The sequence below is a fragment of the Oxyura jamaicensis genome (assembly GCF_011077185.1).
Source record: "Oxyura jamaicensis isolate SHBP4307 breed ruddy duck chromosome 33 unlocalized genomic scaffold, BPBGC_Ojam_1.0 oxy33_random_OJ72466, whole genome shotgun sequence".
Taxonomy (NCBI): domain Eukaryota; kingdom Metazoa; phylum Chordata; class Aves; order Anseriformes; family Anatidae; genus Oxyura; species Oxyura jamaicensis.
In genome coordinates, this window is record NW_023305079.1 from 1 (window position 1) to 16,567 (window position 16,567).

At 64.1% G+C, this 16,567-nt stretch overlaps 3 protein-coding genes across 3 annotated transcripts; 1 reads left to right on the forward strand and 2 right to left on the reverse strand.

Annotated features, from left to right (window-relative positions):
* Positions 1 to 179: 179 nt before the first annotated feature.
* LOC118158640 (zinc finger protein 22-like) lies at positions 180 to 2,059 on the forward strand. The gene is made up of 3 exons (XM_035313312.1): positions 180 to 229; positions 847 to 941; positions 1,054 to 2,059. Exons 2-3 carry the CDS (start codon positions 866 to 868, stop codon positions 1,860 to 1,862), a joined length of 885 nt encoding a protein of 294 aa, XP_035169203.1. The 5' UTR covers positions 180 to 229; positions 847 to 865; the 3' UTR covers positions 1,863 to 2,059.
* Positions 2,060 to 2,204: 145 nt separating this feature from the next.
* Positions 2,205 to 4,292, reverse strand: PFDN5 (prefoldin subunit 5). The gene is made up of 6 exons (XM_035313313.1): positions 4,181 to 4,292; positions 3,452 to 3,554; positions 3,267 to 3,298; positions 2,983 to 3,057; positions 2,539 to 2,644; positions 2,205 to 2,456 (listed from the first exon to the last, which is right to left on the reverse strand). Exons 1-6 carry the CDS (start codon positions 4,250 to 4,252, stop codon positions 2,377 to 2,379), a joined length of 468 nt encoding a protein of 155 aa, XP_035169204.1. The 5' UTR covers positions 4,253 to 4,292; the 3' UTR covers positions 2,205 to 2,376.
* Positions 4,293 to 5,070: 778 nt separating this feature from the next.
* ESPL1 (extra spindle pole bodies like 1, separase) lies at positions 5,071 to 16,327 on the reverse strand (the record flags this gene model as incomplete). The annotated part of the gene is made up of 30 exons (XM_035313311.1): positions 5,071 to 5,364; positions 5,614 to 5,778; positions 5,850 to 5,933; positions 6,026 to 6,138; positions 6,246 to 6,350; positions 6,432 to 6,602; positions 6,676 to 6,831; positions 6,911 to 7,033; positions 7,107 to 7,234; positions 7,320 to 7,501; positions 7,640 to 7,853; positions 8,055 to 8,213; positions 8,323 to 8,692; positions 8,767 to 10,070; positions 10,211 to 10,320; positions 10,808 to 10,964; positions 11,056 to 11,184; positions 11,329 to 11,500; positions 11,672 to 11,791; positions 11,880 to 12,014; positions 12,100 to 12,239; positions 13,012 to 13,153; positions 13,249 to 13,393; positions 13,589 to 13,831; positions 13,948 to 14,141; positions 14,318 to 14,454; positions 14,659 to 14,779; positions 14,882 to 14,986; positions 15,108 to 16,151; positions 16,240 to 16,327. Coding segments are annotated over 30 exons (6,658 nt in total), but the record flags the coding sequence as incomplete, so codon positions are not given.
* Between the last annotated feature and the right edge of the window lie 240 nt (positions 16,328 to 16,567).

Sequence of the window (16,567 nt, forward strand, 5' to 3'; positions counted from 1 at the left end):
GACCCCCCCGTCTGTGTCCCTCCCCCCCACCGCAGTGTCTGTGCTGTCACCCCCCCCGCCCCCCCCAGTTCTGGAGGAGGCACAGCCTGGGGGGGGCAGTCACAGAGGGGCTGTGCTGCACGCCCTCCCTCCCGCAGTGTCACGGCCCGTGTCCCCCCCACCCCCCCCAGATCTCCACTGCCGTGTCCCCGGGGCCAAGTGCGGAGCCGCTGACGTCCCCAGAGCCGAGGTGAGGAGGGAGATGGGGGCATGGGGGGGGGGGGGAACCAAGGGGGGAGCACAGAGGGGTGGGGGGTGAACGGTAGGATGCAGGGGACCCGATGAGACTGGGGGTGGGGAGCACAAGGGAGACAAGGGGGCACAAGGGGATTTGCAACATGGAGGTGTTTGGGGTGGCACAAAGGGATTGGGGGCATCAAAGGGGATTTTGGGGTGGCACGAAGGGATTTGGGGTGGCACGAACGGGTTTTCGGGTGGCACAAGGGGATTTTGGGGTGGCTTGAAGGGATTTCAGGTGGCTCGAGGGGATTTGGGGCAGCACAAAGGGACCTATGTTGGCACAGAGGGATTTGGGGTGGCACAAGAGGATTTGGGGTGAAATAAGGGCATTTGGGGCAACTGAAGAGGATCTGGGGTGTCACAAGGGGATCTGGAGTGGCATGAAGGGTCCGGGGGGGGGGGGGGTGGCACAAAGGGCCCCTAGCCCCCCAGCAGCTGCTGTAACCCCCCAAGGGCTGGGCAACTGCACACAGCCACCAATGCTTGCAGGCAGCACAGGGTGGGGGGCATCAGGAAGGGTTTTGGGGTGGGGGTTCTGAGCTCAGCTGAGGGCCCGGCGCCCCCCAGGCCCCCCCCGTTTGCCCCCATGGAGCAGGACGAGCCCTGCGTGGTGGAGCTCCACGACTCGGACGAGGCGGGCATGGTGCGGAGGGTCTACATTGGTGAGGAGGGGGGCGCAAAGCCCCAGGGGGCAGAAAAGAGCCCCGGGGGGTGGAAAGGAGCCCCGGGGGGGGGGGTTCCCAGTCCCCTCCCCAGCCTCTCTGTGGCCTACAGCTGATGATGGCATCGTGAGCGACTGCGAGGACGAGGTGCTGCCACACGAGATCATCCAGACCGTCATCCCCCACAGCCCCCTGGCCTCCAAGGGCAAGACGCGGGGGGCGGCACGGGGCCGGGGGGCCAGCGCCAGCTCAGCGGCAGGGGGCTACAGCGAGGAGGAGCAGGAGGGCAGCAGGGGGCGGCTGCGGGGGGGGCGGCAACGCCCTTTTATCTGCAACGAGTGTGGGAAGAGCTTCAGCCACTGGTCCAAGCTGCTGCGGCACCAGCGGACTCACACCGGGGAGCGGCCAAGCACATGCGGGGAGTGCGGGAAGAGCTTCAGCCAGAACTCACACCTGGTGCAGCACCGCCGCACGCACACCGGGGAGAAGCCGTACCGCTGCGGGGACTGCGGGAAGAGCTTCAGCTGGAGCTCCAACCTGATCCAGCACCAGCGCATCCACACCGGGGAGAAGCCCTACACCTGCGGGCAGTGTGGGAAGAGCTTCACGCAGAGCAAGAACCTCATCAAGCACCAGCGCACCCACTCAGGTGCCCGGCCCCACCGCTGCGGGCAGTGCGGCCGCGGCTTCGCCCAAAGCACCAACCTGCTGAAGCACCAGCGGGTGCACGCCGCCCGCAGCCAGCCCCTGGCCTGCCCTGAGTGTGGGCAGAGCTGCCGCGATGGCACTGAGCTGGAGCGGCACCGGGCGCAGGCACACAGCCATGAGCCCTACATCTGTGTGGAGTGCGGGGAGAGCTTTGCCAAGAGCGCCACGCTCAACCGTCACAAGCGCGTGCACAAGCCTCTCTTTGTGCGCTGAGCCAGGGCACAGGCAGGTGGGTAGATGGATGGACTGTGCTGCCTGTGCCACAGGGCATGGGCCCACAATGTCCTTGGCAAAGGGCTGGAGCCTGCGGTTGTACATAGTGTGGGGCTGGGGGGAGGTGAGGGCAGAAGCCGCCACCGAGGCGAGGGGCCAGGGCATGGCTGTAGAATAAAGTACTTCTGTTGGGGGAAGGTGGCTGAGTTTTGTTGGGCTTGGGGGGCTCTGCCGCGGCGTCCTCACCCCTGTGTAAGAGATGCAAAGGGGCCAGGGCAGTTCCTCAGTTGCTTTTGGGGGCGCTCCCCCCGGCCCTGCAGTTCGAGAAGCACCAGGCAGTGCTGGGGGTGTTCCCACATCTCAATTTATTCCATGCAGTGGCAGCGAGGGGCTACCTACCAAAAGGGGAAGGGTTGGGGCGTTGGCGAGGTGAAGAGCATGGGGAGGGGACACTGCAGTCCGCACCCCCAGCCCAGCAGCGATGCAGAGGAAGGCAGCCCCCTGAGGCCAAAAGCTATGCCTTGGTGGTGGCACCCTGCGCTGCCCCCAGGACCGTGAGCTGCTGGATCTTCTGGCTCATCATCTCCACCACAGCTGTGGGAAGAGGAAGCACTGGGGCGGTGAGGGGGCTGCCGGGGGGGCCCAGGTACTGAGCCGTGGCGGCGCTGGCCCTTACCCTGCTTCATGGCGTGCTTCTCCTGCAGCGCTGGCTGGATCTTCTCCATCTGCTTGGTCAGGAAGTCGATCTTCCGCTTGAAAAAGTCTCGGGCATCATCTGCCGTCTGAGCGGATAAAGGGCAACAGCGGCCTCAGGGCACTGAGATCCTGCACGCCGCAGCCAGAGGCAGCCCCATTCATCACCTGCTGCCAAAAGGTGGCTGCTCCAGGGCCAAGCCTGCACTCCACACCCACCAGCACAGTCCCCAGGGGCGTGCAAAGGTGTTAAGCACCCCGCTGGGAGCCCCATTCCCCTTCCAGGGCTCAGAAATCAGCCTGCTTGCGCCACGGGGAAGCAGCAGCCCCAACGGCACCAACCCAATGGCCGTTGGTGCAAACAGGCATGGGAGCAGTTCCCCAGTTGCCAAACCGCCCCGTGGCACTCCCAGTGCTCGCCCCTCACCTTCTCCACGTAGTAGCCGGTTCCAACATCGATCAGGACATGCTCGACATCCGAGAGCTTCCCAGGGACATACATCTGGTGGGGGGGCGGTCAGGGAAAGCAGGGGGCCAGGACGGTTACGCACCTCCCGGAGCAAAGCCCCAAGCTGGGGCAGAGCCAGGGCACTGGCAGCACCATGGCATGTCGCCAGCACAGGTTTGTGCTGGAGCAACGGTATCGAGGGATGGAACTGACAGCCCTAAAGGCCCCCGGGGTGTTAACGGTGTGGGGTCAGCAAAGGATACAGAGCTGGTGAGCGGCACCAGCAGGTCCTTCCCTGTGGGAGAGCAAGCAGAGATGCGTGAGCACCAGGGCAAGGGGAGCCCCCAAGAACAGAGGTTGCTGCCTCTGTGCCCCAGGTGATTTTGAGAGAGATGTGGAGCCGGTGAGGCCAGGAGGGAGGAAATCGGCCCCTCAGCATCCCACTCACCTTCGTTGCTTTTGTTGAGGACATTGAGGCAGTCCTTGGCTTCCACATACTTGGTCTGCACCACCTTGAGCTGGGCGATGGAGGACGAGAGGAACTCCACCTCCTGGGGAGAGAGCATACGGCCCGTCCGCAGGGGGGACGCCTGGAGGGGACCCCAGGGCCAGAGGGGGCCCTCGTGGGGCTGAGTCCACAGGGTCCCTTCTGGAGCTGTTTTTTGGAAATGACCCCAAACCAGCCACAGGAGAGCAGGGGGCAAGCCTTGGAGCCCAGAGGGATGGATGCAGGGAGAGCAGGAGGGGAATGGCCTTGTCCCCGGGAGGGCACCAAGGACTGTCCCCAGCCGTGTCCCCCGCAGAAACAGGGGCTGGGGGACGTCGGGCGTGAAGCTCCCTGTGTGCAGCTCCTGGGGGTCACCCGACCCCATGCATCCTTCCTGGGCCCCACAGCACAGCCTGGCCCCACACGCTGCCCCCAGTCCAGCCTGGCCTCACACACCTCCCCCCAGGCCCCCACACTCCCCTTAAGCCCCACAGCCCCCCTTGTGCCCCACAGATTCCTCCAGGCCCCCACAGCCCCCCTGGGGCTCCACAAGTGCCCCCCCCCCAAACCTCCAGGCCCAGTCTCGCCCCACACACCTCCCCCCAGGCCCCCACAACCCCTCCTGCCCCCCCCCCCCCCCAGCCCCCTTCGTGCCCCCCAAGCCCCCTCCCGGGCCTCCCCCGGCCCCACCTGGTCGAGCTGCCCCTTGAGCACCTCCAGCTGCGGCAGGCTCAGCTCCGCCACGTTCACGGCCTGCGCCATCTTGGGCCCGGCCGCACCTCCCCGCCCCGCAGCGCCCCCGGGCGGCCGGAGGACCCCCGCGCCCCCAAAGTTTCGGGGACACGCAAGGGCAGCAGGAGCCGGAGGGGAAGCAGAGGGGGGAGCTGTGCCCGCTCCCAGAACGAGGGCAGCACCCCATTCCCCCCCCCCCAAGAAAAAAGCTGCACGCCCCCAGGAGGGGGCACCCAAAGGTGCAGCCCCCCAGGATCAGAGGCTGAATCCTCACTGGAGGGGGGCCTCCTCTGAGTGATGGGGAGCACCAAGCAGCGCCCCCCCAGTGCTCAAGGGAGGCCTGGGGTCCCCCTCCACAAACCAAGGGTGAAAGGGGGGGCTCTGATAGACCACTGGCAGCAGGGGACCCCTCAGAAAAGGAGGGTCTGGTTGCGGGACAGGGGACAAAGGGGAGCAGGACTGGAGAAGAGGAGGCTGAGGGAGGCCTCGTGGCTCCCTACAGCCTGGAAGGAAGCTGGGGGCAGCTGGGGTGGGTCTTGTCTTAAGGACTGGAGGGAATGGCTTCAGGTTGTGCCAGGGGAAGGTCAGGGTGGAAACAAGAAGACATTTCTTCTCAGAAGGAGGGGTCAGGCATGGGGGGGGGGGGTTGGGCAGGGAGGCAGTAGCATCACCAGCCCTAGGAGTGTTCAGGAAGCAGCTGGAGGCAGTGGTACGGGGTAGCATTGAGGATGGAGTTGTTGTGCGAGGAGGACCCCGTCAGTCCTTTTCCACTTCATGCTTCTCTGAGTCTGTGATACAGGCACACACCACCCACGTTCAAGGGGAAAAACTTTATTAGCGCAGAACATAAAACCCAGCAGAATTAAAATACGTTAAAAGAGGAGGAAGGGCCCCAGCCGCCTCCCCGGGGCAGGGGGTACACACGGGGGTGCAGAGGGGGTCACTGCAGAGACACAGGCAGGCCGTAGGCAACAGGGGCGGCCCCGATGAGGTGCCTGAGGCGAGGGGCTTGGCGGGCCTGGGCGATGTAGTGCAGGAGGGGGGCACCAGCACCCGCCTGCAGCCAGCCCCGCAGCAGCGCCTCAGCATAGCGGTCAATGTCGCGGTCGGTCACGTCCCACAGGTTCCCCAGGACAAGGGGGCTGGGAGAAAAAAGGGTGTTAGGGCCAGCAGAGTCACCTCTCCAGCACCAGGTCAGTGAGATGGAAGTGACTGGGGTTGAGATAAGAGAACAGTTACTGCTTATCAACAGAAGAAAAAGCCAGGGGAGGGGTGCAATAAAAAGCAGGGAGGGGGGAATGAGACAAAAAAAAAAAACAAGAAAAGAATGAGGAAAAAGACCCCATCTGCCCCCCAAAAGCCCCCCCCCCCCTCGTCTCTCCCCCTCTCACCAGCCAGCCAGGATGTAGTTGAGGATGATGCCGGAGCCCTCGAGGCGGCCGCGCACAGCCAGTGCAGCACTGCTGCAGCCAAAGAGCATGGCCACGGCCCTGCAGTCCAGGCGGGCGATGGCCGTCCCATCCAGCAGGCGGGCACCTGCCCCGTGCCCCACATAGCTGCCAGGAACAAGAGCGGGGTGAGCAGGGTGACCACGATGGCATGGCCCAGCCCAGCCACAGGCACTCACATGTAGAGGTCATGCTCCAGCAGTGCTGCCTCCATCTGCTCCTGGCTGGGGATGGCTCCTCTGACTCCGCTCCAGCCCTGCTCACTGTAGGAGAGGAGGTGAGAAGTCACAGAAAGAGGGGAGTGGGCATGGACCCCCCCATCCTCCCTTCTCTGTGCGCCCCAATTCCTCCTTACCTCTCGAACCAGCTCCGGAAGCGCTCCTCAGTTTTCGGGAGGTTGTTATGGGGGTTGAGGATGTAGAAGGTCCTGGTGGGGTTGATGCCGCGGTGCAGCACAGAGCCTGCCTGCTGCAGGGGAAGGAGGAAGGAAAAAAAATAAGTCAGCCCCAGCCCACCACCAGCCTCATGGGATCCCAAGCCCTGCGCAGAGCCGGGGTCCTCCCCCTTCACCTCACCCTCTGTGCCAGGCCATAGCTGAGAAGGAAGCGCAGGGATGGGAGGCGGGTGACGGGCAGGGCACGCAGGCACGCCATGCTCTCCCAGGGCAGCTTCTGCAGGTGCTAGGTGAGGAATAGGAGGAAGGCATGAACAACATAGCGAACAGCCGAGCTGAGGGAGAAGTGGCAGGGGCAGGCTCTCACTTTATCCAGCACGAGGACGAGGGAGCCACCAGGGGCCTGGGCACAGCTCCTCCTCTTCTCCAGGGCCTCTTGCAGGAGGAGCTGTGCTTTGCAGGGCTGCTCTAGGCACAGCCCCGTGGCCAGGGCTTGCACATCAGCAGGGGCAAGGAGGGGAGCGGCGTTCAGCAGAACCTGGGGCGAGGGGCAGGTGTTAGCGGAGGCAGAGCTCCCCCTGTGCCCTGCCCCAGCCCGGGGAGCTTGGCACCTTGAGCAGTGCTGGGTCCGAACCCCGCCAGCCGCAGGGACGGAGCTGGGCGAAGAGGCGAGCAGCTTCCTCAGCCAGTGCAGGCTCCTGGCCAGCGGGGAGCAGCACTCCCTTCCAGCAGCCCAGCACCTCTGTCTCCAGGGTCTCGATGAGGCTCTGGGAGAGATGATGGAGTCATAGGGGGGTTTGAGCATCCCCCCCACGTGTGGGGGGTTGTGGGGTGCCTCTCGTCTACCTTCATCCTGCGGTCCAGCTCAGAGCGGCATAGCCACCAGTCTCGCTTGTTGGTGCAGCTGCTGGTTTCCTTCTGCTCCTTCTGGATGGTGTCAAAGTCACTCAGCACTGAGCTCAGGGGGGCCTGTGGGAGGAAGGGAGCCATAATCCCAACCCCGAGCTCGTCCCAGCTGCTTCACTCCCAGCCCTTCCCTCACCTTGGTGAGCGCGGTTGGGATGCGGACAGTGATGGGAGTGCTGCCCCTCTCCAAGCGCGTCAGCAGCAGCATGTCATCCACAGAGGAGTGATGGATGCTCACGAGGGTCAACATGCAGACAGTCACTCCTGAAAAAAAATCACCCCCAGACCTTCAGGAGAGGCCAAGGCATCAGGCAGCACCCTCCAGGGCATGGTATGGATCAGCCCTCACCTGCAGGGATGTGCTGCAGCTGCTCTCTGAAGCCATTGAGCTCCTGGGGTCCCAGACCCATGGGGCTGAAGCTGAAGAGGTTCTGGAGCTCAGTGAGGTGATGGATGCACGAGGGAGCATCCTCCTGCAGGGAGAGCCCTTGGATCTGCTTAGCCACATCTGCCGCCAACTTCTTCAGTTTGCTGCAGATGGAGAGGTGGTTGGGAGGAGGCGGAGGAAGGTTTCTCCAAACCAACCCCTCCAGGGCTCTGGGTTTGGCTGAGCCCCTTCCACTTCTCAGCCAAGCTCCAGCAACAGAGGCAGGGGGGCGCAGGACCTACTGAAGCTTCCTGTGGACGATGCTGAGCAGCTGATGGCGCATGGTGATGGAGACTGACTCAGACAGTAGATAGGCGGTGGAGACGGGGTCCTGGTCACCTGTGGCCAGAGCAAGGAGCTGGCAGAGCTGGCTGTAGAGCGTGCCAGGTGGGCAGTGGCTGATACTGTTGAAGGCAGCTTTCAGGAACCTGCAGGCAGTGTCCAGCGAGGAAACATCTGGAAGGGGCAAAGCAACACCACCAGGATCAGGCAGCGAGCCCATGGCCACCTTGGCTCTCCCGCTACTGCTTTCCCCTCCACTTGTAGGGTTTTTGCCCTTTTAAGAAATGCTTTGTCAGAGGTGCCCCCAGCTTTGCCGTTTGCCTCTTCCCACCCTGCAGTTCCCCACTCTCAAGATGCGTCCCTGCACTCGCTCACCTTCTACAGACAGCAGGGCAGTGGAGAGGTTGTTGAGGCACTGGGGGTTCCTGCTGCCTGGCATCCCCCCCACCGGGACATGCTCGGTGGCCTCACTCCGCAGCACCTCGTGCTCCCTGTCCACAGCCTCCTGCCTGCGCTGGGGCAGCCGGATGCTGCCTGCGGGGAGAGATGGAGCTGTTTGGTCCCCAGGGCTGGGGACAGCAGTGACAATGTGAGAGCTTGGGGCACTTGAAGACTCCCAGCCAGTCCTCATTCCACAGCTCACCTGTGGCTCCCTCCTCTTCCTTGGAAGCTCGCAAGAGCTCAAAGCTGACGTTAAGCTCCTTGTCTGCCTTCTCCTCAATGGCTTTCAGAAGCTCCCACTGCTCCTTGGCTCTCCTGCCCCGAGCCCTGTGGGTTGCCTGCTGCCTCTTCTCCTCTGTGCTCGCTGCCCTGCGCCCTCTCTGGGGCTGGGTGCTGCTGCCTTCTGAGGAGCTCATCTGGGAGCCCTGCAACTCCAAGAGGCTGGGGAGCAGAGTTCTCTGGCAGAAGGATACTGACTGTTGCATCCTGCGGCTGGGACCCCAGGTTCTGCCAGTTGCTGGGGTCATCCCCAGGTTGGGATCCTCAGTGTCACTGTCATCACTGAATGTCACCTGCAGCAGTGGGACAGGGACATGGTGGAGCTGCAGCCACCTCTCGGGGCTGCCTCGCCTCCCTCCCCACTTACCGGCAGGCGAGACTTCCCCTTCCTGCTGGCTTTGGGTGCTTTCAGGAGCTGGGACATGCTGAACGGTGGCAGGGAGTCACAGAACACGGTGAAGGCAGGCTTAGGGTGCCGGGCAGCTGCAGCCACCCGGCCCCCTGCCTTGGCAGGGACAGAGACCTGGCATGGGGTGCAGGGCACCACTGCCGGCTGGATCACGATGGGGGGCACCTTGGCATCAGAGCTGCCCAAAGCAAAGATGTTGTTGGCACCTGCTGCAGCCAGGGGCTTCGCTCTCTGGTTCTTTGTTCTGGGTTTGGGCACGGAGGCTGCTGCTGCACCCTGGGCACGGGCCCTTTGGGGGGAACAGGCTTTGTGGCGTGAGGTGCAAGGCGTCACCACCAGCTCGGCCTCGGAGTCGCTGAGCATGAAGGCTTGGTTGGTATCCATCACAGCTGGGAGTTTCGCTCTCCGGGTCTTTGTCGCTTTGGGCTTGGGCAGCGAGGATGCTGCTAGCGCTGCCTTGCTCCTGCCCCTCTGGGGCTGAGTTTTCTCCATCTTGAGCACGGCCACCGGCACGTTGGGCTCGGTGGGACGTGGGGGGAGTGGCTGCCAAGCCCAAGAAGTGGCAAAAACAGCAGCCATGGAGCCACCGTGCTTGGTGGCAAGGCAGCAAACAGTGGCCATGGCTTTGGCAAGCAGGAGGCTAGCCCTGGAGACCTCGAGGCTAGGCAGGTGGGGTCTGCGGGACGCCACAAAGGACAAACCAGCCTCCACCTGCTCTGGCAGCTCCCCCTCAGGCCAGGGGCTGGCCAGGCTGTGAAGGGCGAGCGTGGCATAGCTGGTGGCCACCAGGTCATCCAGCAGCTCCAGCACAGGTGCATCCCCGCCACTGCCCAGCTTGTCCTGCAGCAGGGCAGCAAAGCGAGCGGCCACGGCACCGCAGCGCTGCAGGGTGGCCAGGATCAGGCCCAGCCCCTCGGCTGCACTGCCCGCTGCCAGCTCACCCTGGGCACAGGCGAGCAGCCAACGGAGGCAGAGGGCTGAGAGGGCCAGGTCAGAGCAGAGGCAGCAGGGGCAGGCAGTGGGGTGGGTGAGGAAGGCCAGCCTCCTCCTTGGCTTGGGTTTCAGCTGTGGCGAGGAGCTGAGTGTGGCTGCCTTCTCCAGCCCACTCACCACGGCCACAAACTCCAGCTCGGGGCCCTTCAGAAAGTCCTCATCCTCCCCGGGGGGCTTGGAGCCAGGGTCCTGCTGCCTCCTGCCCTCCGGTCTGCCTTTCCTGGGTAGGATCCTCATGGGGCCTTGCTGTTTCTCAGCGCTGTCGAACTCTGCAGGTAGAGTAGTTTGGGAAGGAGTGCGGAAAGCCAGGGCCACATCTTCTGTTTCCCAGGAGGGTTCTGGCTGTGGCTCCACCAGCATGGTGGAGCCCTGCTCCTAGTCCCACTCCCAGCCCACAGCCAGGACTCACCAGTGCTGGACTCCAGCAGGAACAGCGCCTGCTGCAGGTCCATGTGGCTCAGCTCCAGGTTGCTCTGCTGCAGCTCCAGCTGCGCCTTCAGCACCAGGAAGGAAACGCACCTGGGAAGGGGGGAGGACAGCCCTCAGAGTCACCCTGCTGCCACAGCTCCAGCACCATGCACCAGGGAATGAGCTTGTGGGTGAGCTGGCAAGGACACCGCCACCAGGCACCCCCCGCCCTGGGACCTCCAGGCAACCCCACCAGGCAAGCCCCAGGCATCCCCCCCATGGCCACCAGGCACCCTGCTCCCCGGGCCTCCAGGCAATCCCCCCACCAACCCCCTGGGCCTCCAGGCAACCCCAACCGGCCCCCCCCCCCCCAGGGCCACCAGGCAACCCCAGAAACCACCCCAGGTTTTCCAGGCACCCTCCCTGGGGCCACCAGGCACCCTGACAGCCCCCCTGAGGCCACCATGACACTCCCCACCCCAAGGCCACCAGGTACCAGGATGACGCTCCCCCCAGGGCCACCAGGCAGCCCCCTGGGGCCAGGACCAGTGCTGTGGCCGCTGTCCGTGTGTGCCCCCCCCCCCCCCCAGTCACTCACCACCGGCTCGCCTGCAGCCTCGTGGCCAGCTTGATGGCCTCCAGGCAGAAGGCTTTGGCCCTGCACACCACCTCAGCACGGCCGAGCAGGGCCACCAGGCACTCCATGCAGCCCAGCACCTCAGCCAGCACCTGCCACTTCTGCAGCACGTTGTCCCCTGTGCCGCAATACAGGGCCAGTGACTGGTGCTGCTCCCACGCTGGGGGGGATGTGCCCACATCCTCCCACCCACAGCACCAGTGCCTCACCACAATCCATGAACTGCACCTCCGCAGCCAGCTTCTGGGCGCCCAGCACATCACTGCCCACCAGGAGGAGGATGATGCTGCGCAAGAGCTTGTAGGCATCGGCCAGAGCCATCTCGGGAGTCTTCCACCCTTCACCAGGACAGCCATGGGTGTCGGGGCTGACCCCCTGGCACCCACCTCCAGCCCCAAAACAGGGCTGTTCCAGGGGACAGCTGCAATTCCGCAGGGCTTTACCCGCACGCAAGGAGGGCTTCCAGTGCCCTGGTGGCTCACCCTTTGTGGAGATGCGTTGCCTGAGCTCTGGCGAGAGGCGGGTGGGCGGCAGGCTGAGGTAGACGGCAGTGAGCTGCAGGACATGGGCTCTAAGCATGTACCACACCTTGGCCACCTTCTGCAGAGCCGGGTTCTGGAGCACCTCCAGCAGGAGGGCAAGGCCCTCCTCGATCTGCAGGAAGCAGCAGAGAGGGGGAAAGAGGCACCAGTCATGATGTGGAACATCTCCGGGGCTGAAGTGGGCGCAGGCTGCCAGCGAGAGGTTGCAGACAGAGCTGCTGAGTTCTCCGCTTGCCCCCTAACGCTGCACACGAGGCAGAAAAGGGTTTCTGGGGAGACCCACCCGGTTGCTGGTGCAGCACAACTGGCTGCGGAGCATCAGGCAGGTTTGCTGCAGCAGCAGGTAGGAATCGCTGCTGCTGTCGGCTTTCTGCAAGCAAGACTCCGTCTCATCCAGGAAGAGCTGGAAGCCAAAAAGCCAGTGTGAGGGCTGGGGCTGTGGGGACCAGCTGAGCTGCCCTCCCTCCCTGCTGCTCCTCTGCGGGCCTTGCCTCGGCATAGCTGTGGCACTCGAGCTGGAGGAGCAGTTTGGTGACCTGGCAGAGGGCGCCAGCCGTGCCCAGCCTGTCCCCAAGTGCACTGCGCAGGGCTCTGACCAGCAGGTAGCTCTCCATGGCTTGCAGAGGCTGGGGATGAGAAAAACCCATGGGTGCATTGAGGGACGATGCTGGGGGAGGCCGCTGTCCCCCTCAGCAGCCAAAGCAGCACTACCTTGGCCATCAGCCTGTAGAGAGATGCCATGATGTGCAGGGAGGCCACGGTCTGCTCAGGGCTGCGCACAGCTGGGACACCCTTGGAGGCCAGGAGCTGTTTCCACAAGGCCAAGGCTTCATCCAGGCTCTTTGACTGGGCTGAGGGCACGGCACAGGACTGAGCCACTTGGCAACGACACCAGGACATGGCCAGGCATGCCAGCAGGCATCTCCCGGCCAGCCCTTCCCTCCCCACACCTCCCTCCTTCCTTGGGGGGAGTGTCCTGGTTTCAGTTAGGACAGAGATCATTTTCCTCCCAGCAGCTGGCAGGGTGCTGTGTTTGGGATTTAGGATGAGAAGAGTGCTGATAACACCCTGATGTTTGACTTGCTGCAGAGCACTGCTTACGCCAAGCCAAGGACTTTGCAGCTCCTCGCTCTGTCCTGCCAGCGGGCAGGCTGGGGGTGCAGCAGGAGTTGGGGGGGGGGGACAGACCCAGGACAGCTGACCCAAAGTGGGCAAAGGGTATTCCGTACCATCTGGGGTCATGCTGAACAATTATAAGGGTGGCTAGCTGGAGGGGGGGCTGCTGGGGGATAGGCTGGGCATCCATCGGTCAGCAGGTGCTGAGCAATTGCACTGTGCACCACTTGTTTGTGCACATTATTTTCAGTATTATTAGCACTAGTATTATTTTCCTTTCTTTTCTGTCCTAATACAATGTCTTTATCTCAACTCACAAGCTTTCATTTCTTTCTAATTCTCTCCACCATCCCGGGGGGGGGGGGGGGGGTGAGCGAACGGCTGTGTGGTGTTTAGCTGCCGGCCAGGTTAACCCACAACAGAGGGGAACCCCACTCCCACCCCAAAACCGGGCACTCTGGAGGAGCCTTTTCTGCAGCACCAACGGCCCAAACCTGCCACGCTCACCCAACTCTGTCGCCAGGTTGAAGGAGATGCCGTCATACAGGAACTTCTCCTGCAGCCTGGCCTCGTAGTTGAGGTCGTTGGCCTCGAAGTCATCCAGGTTCTTCTGGCCCTGAGCCTTGGCTCTCTGCTCCCTTGCTATGCCCTGTGGCAGGTTAAAGGTGGCAGTGACATTCAGGGGGCACCACGGGACCCCCAGGACACCCACCAGCAGCTGTGGGGTCACGTCTCCCCACACACCTCCTCCAGCTTGGACTCCAGCGTGCAGATGTAGAGCCAGAGTAGAGCCTGTGCCTGGTCGTCGAGGAGCTGCTCCTGGTTCTGGGCGCTCCTGGGCACTGCCTCCAACAGCCGCAAGGCTTCACGCACTGAGTCCAGTGCGGAGCTGTCAGAGAGAGGAGTTAAAACACAACCTTCCACCCAAAAACACACCTTAAGAGGAGGAGGGGACATCACCAGCACCCAAACCAGGCAGGGCGATGTGACCCCAAACCCTTAAACCTTGCTGAGGGCCCATTGAGAGCCCCCCAGGGGCCTCCAAGGGAGGACGACAAGCTTGCAGGCAAGGCAGCGCACTTACCAGTCCATCTGCCGGGCGTAGTTGTAGTAGCACAAGACCTGCGCCAGCTCCGTCAAGCTGATGGCGCGCTCGTGCAGGCGGCCGCTCTCCTCTGAGCAGATCTCCAGCAGGTCGCAGAGGACGTTGTAGCGCTCCTGCCCCGTGTTGGCGCGGACAGTCTTGTATGCCTTCAGCTCCGCGAAGAGCACGGCCACCAAGGTCCCCACATCCAGGCAGTGCCCCTCCAAGCCTTTCTTCAGGGTTCTGGTGGAGCAGGGGGTCCATGTGGGGGCTCCGTGTGGAGCCTGGCTTGGTGATACGGCTTCGTGAGAGCCCCCCGAGGCACCCCCAGGCACGCGGCAGCACCAGACTTCCCTCACCTCAGCCGTAGCTCCTCAGCTCCATGCTTCACGGCGTCGGTTTTCACTCGGACCCAAAAGGAGACAGGTTCAGCCAGCAGCTCCGCAAGGCGGCCCCGCAGCGCTGCCAGCCACTGCACAGTGGAGGCCAGGGCGCTCTCCAGCCGGCCCAGCTTTTGGTAGCTTTCCACCTGCAGCCTGAAGCATCTGTGCAGCTGCAGGGAGAGTGCGAAGGACTGGCTTCAGCACCCTGCCTGCCTGCCAAGCACCGCACTGCAGCCTCTTCCCCTCCTGGGGAGCCAGATGCTCCCCAGCCTCTCCTTCACTTCCCTGGGCCACAGCTCAAAGCCTTCGTCCCCCTTTGGGCCAAGAACATCAGGACACTGCTCACCCTTTCGTGGGGGATCTCCAGGTATTTGTAAGCCTCTGTCGTCTCCAGCATCTGGCAGAAGAGCTTGGAGATGGAGATGGCCTCCTCATGAAGGTTCTGGTTGTAGAAGATGTAGGCCAGCTTAAACGTGCATGATGCTGTTGCAGGGAAGAGAGAAACATTAAAGATGCACTGCAAATTCAACGCCCCTAATCCTCCTCATCCCAGCCAGGCGCTGCGGGTGGCTGAGGAGCCCTGTCCCCCACTGGTACCCCCCAAATGCTCCTGGGTGCACAAAGAGGGGCCAGCAGTGAGCTGCGTGAGCACACCCCCCCCAAGCAGCCGGGTGTGGGGACACTGACCGGTGACATCGAGGTACTTGGCTTGCTCAGCATCAGGGAGCCCCTCCAGTGCCTCCAGCATCCGTGCCACAGTGCCCTGGCAGCCCAATGTCAGCCGCTCCAGCCCTGGCCACCCGGCCACCTGCAGGGGACACGGTGGCTGACAGGGACTCCAGAAACACCCTGGGGTGGCTCAAGCAGCCCCTGAAGCCCCCCTGGAGACTGGTCCCGCTGCTACCGGTACCTGGGAGCACTGGAAGGCATCATACGCCATGCTGGTGAAGAGGTGGAGGCTGTGGTAGAGCAGCTGCTTCAGTGTTAGCCTCTGCCTCATGCCATCGGGGGCAACCTGCGGAGGGCAGGAGGCAGGAGGTGACTGCGTGGCCACCAGAGAGGTTACAGCCCCCCCATGGCTGCTCCAATTAGCGGGGGAGCCCTCTTTGGCACTAGTCCCGCTCCGAAAGCCTCACCCTCTGCAGCAGCTGGCCAAGGACGTGGCAGTGCCCCTCAATGAAGGCACAGAGGCCGAGCACATCCTCACGGCCCAGAGGCTGCCGTGGGCTCCTCTTGGCATGCTCACCCAGGGCCAACACCACGAGCTGGCAGCCCTCAGCCAGCAGCCGCAGGAGACGTTCTGAGGCCTCAGCCGCGCCGCTCAGTGCCACCACCGCCTGTGAGAGATGGGGCCCCGCCGGCCTCGAGCCCTCGGCCAGCGCCCGGCTCAGCCTCACTGCAGCTTCCAGGAGGCCCAGGGGCTTGCCCAGCGGCGCCCCGGAGCCGCCCAAGAAGCAGCGGGCATCCTTCACCGCCTCCTCCGCCTCGCCATAGCAGCCGCTCCTGCAGAACTGCCGGCACTGCTCCAATGCCAGCTCAAAGAAGCAGAAGGCCTGCGGCAGGCCAGGGGGCTGCTGCACATCCTGGCGCAGGGCAAGGAGGCAGCCCCCAAGCTGCCGGCCCAGCAAGGCAGAGGGTGGAACGCGGGGGACTTCAGAGAGTGCAGCGGCGGCCGCCTGGCGCGCCGTCTGCGAGGTGAAGAAGGGCGGCTCCAGCGGCAGCAGGGCACCCTCCTCCTCGTCCTCCAGCAGCAGGAGGAAGCGCAGGGCCCCCAGGCGGCCCCCCAGGCTGTCCGTCCCCTTCCACAGCACGACAAAGCTGCTGCGGGCGATGGTGGTGAAGTCAGCGCGGGGCGAGCGGCTGGGCTGGGGGGCACGCAGGCGGGTGAGGAGGAGCTCAGCCGCTCGCTCACGGGCAGCGCTGCAGCCCCCGGCGGCCGCGTTGCGCATCAGGTGGTAGAGAATCTTCTCCAGGTAGAGGGGGGATGGCGGGGGGGTGGCCGAGGCCACATAGCCCCCGCAGGCCGCCTCGGCCAGCCCCAGCAGGCTGATTGCATGCTCAGGGCAGCCCCCAGGCTCCCCCCCCAGCTCGCCCAGGCGCTGCACACAGGCTCGCAGGATTCGGTCGCACACCGTGCTCTGCATGGCGTCCGGCGGCCCCAGGGGACGGGAGAGGCATTGCTGGAGTGGGGAAGATGGAAAGAGAGTTTTGTCCCCCCAGCAGCAGGTCCCAGCCCTCGTGCAGCACTGGGCCCCCCCTCCAACTCACCAACAGCTCCGCCAGCAGCGCCTCGGTGCCCTCCCTGCTTGCAGTACACACCCCAAAATCAGCATCCCGGAGGTGCTTCATGACAGTCCTGGGGGGCAACAGGGGGTAGGAGGTGGGCGGGGGGTAAGGAGTGCTGGGGGGCCTGGTGCTCACAGCCCCGTCCCCTCGGACATCCCTGCCACAGCCCCTGCTGCTTGGGGGCAGCACCCAGAACCGCTCCACAGCCCCCTCAGTGCTCACAGCCCTACCCGATCCCCCCTCCCCCCCCCGGGATCTGCTCACCTTCCCCCCACCAAGCCTCAACATCTACACCCCTCTGGAGCCCCGA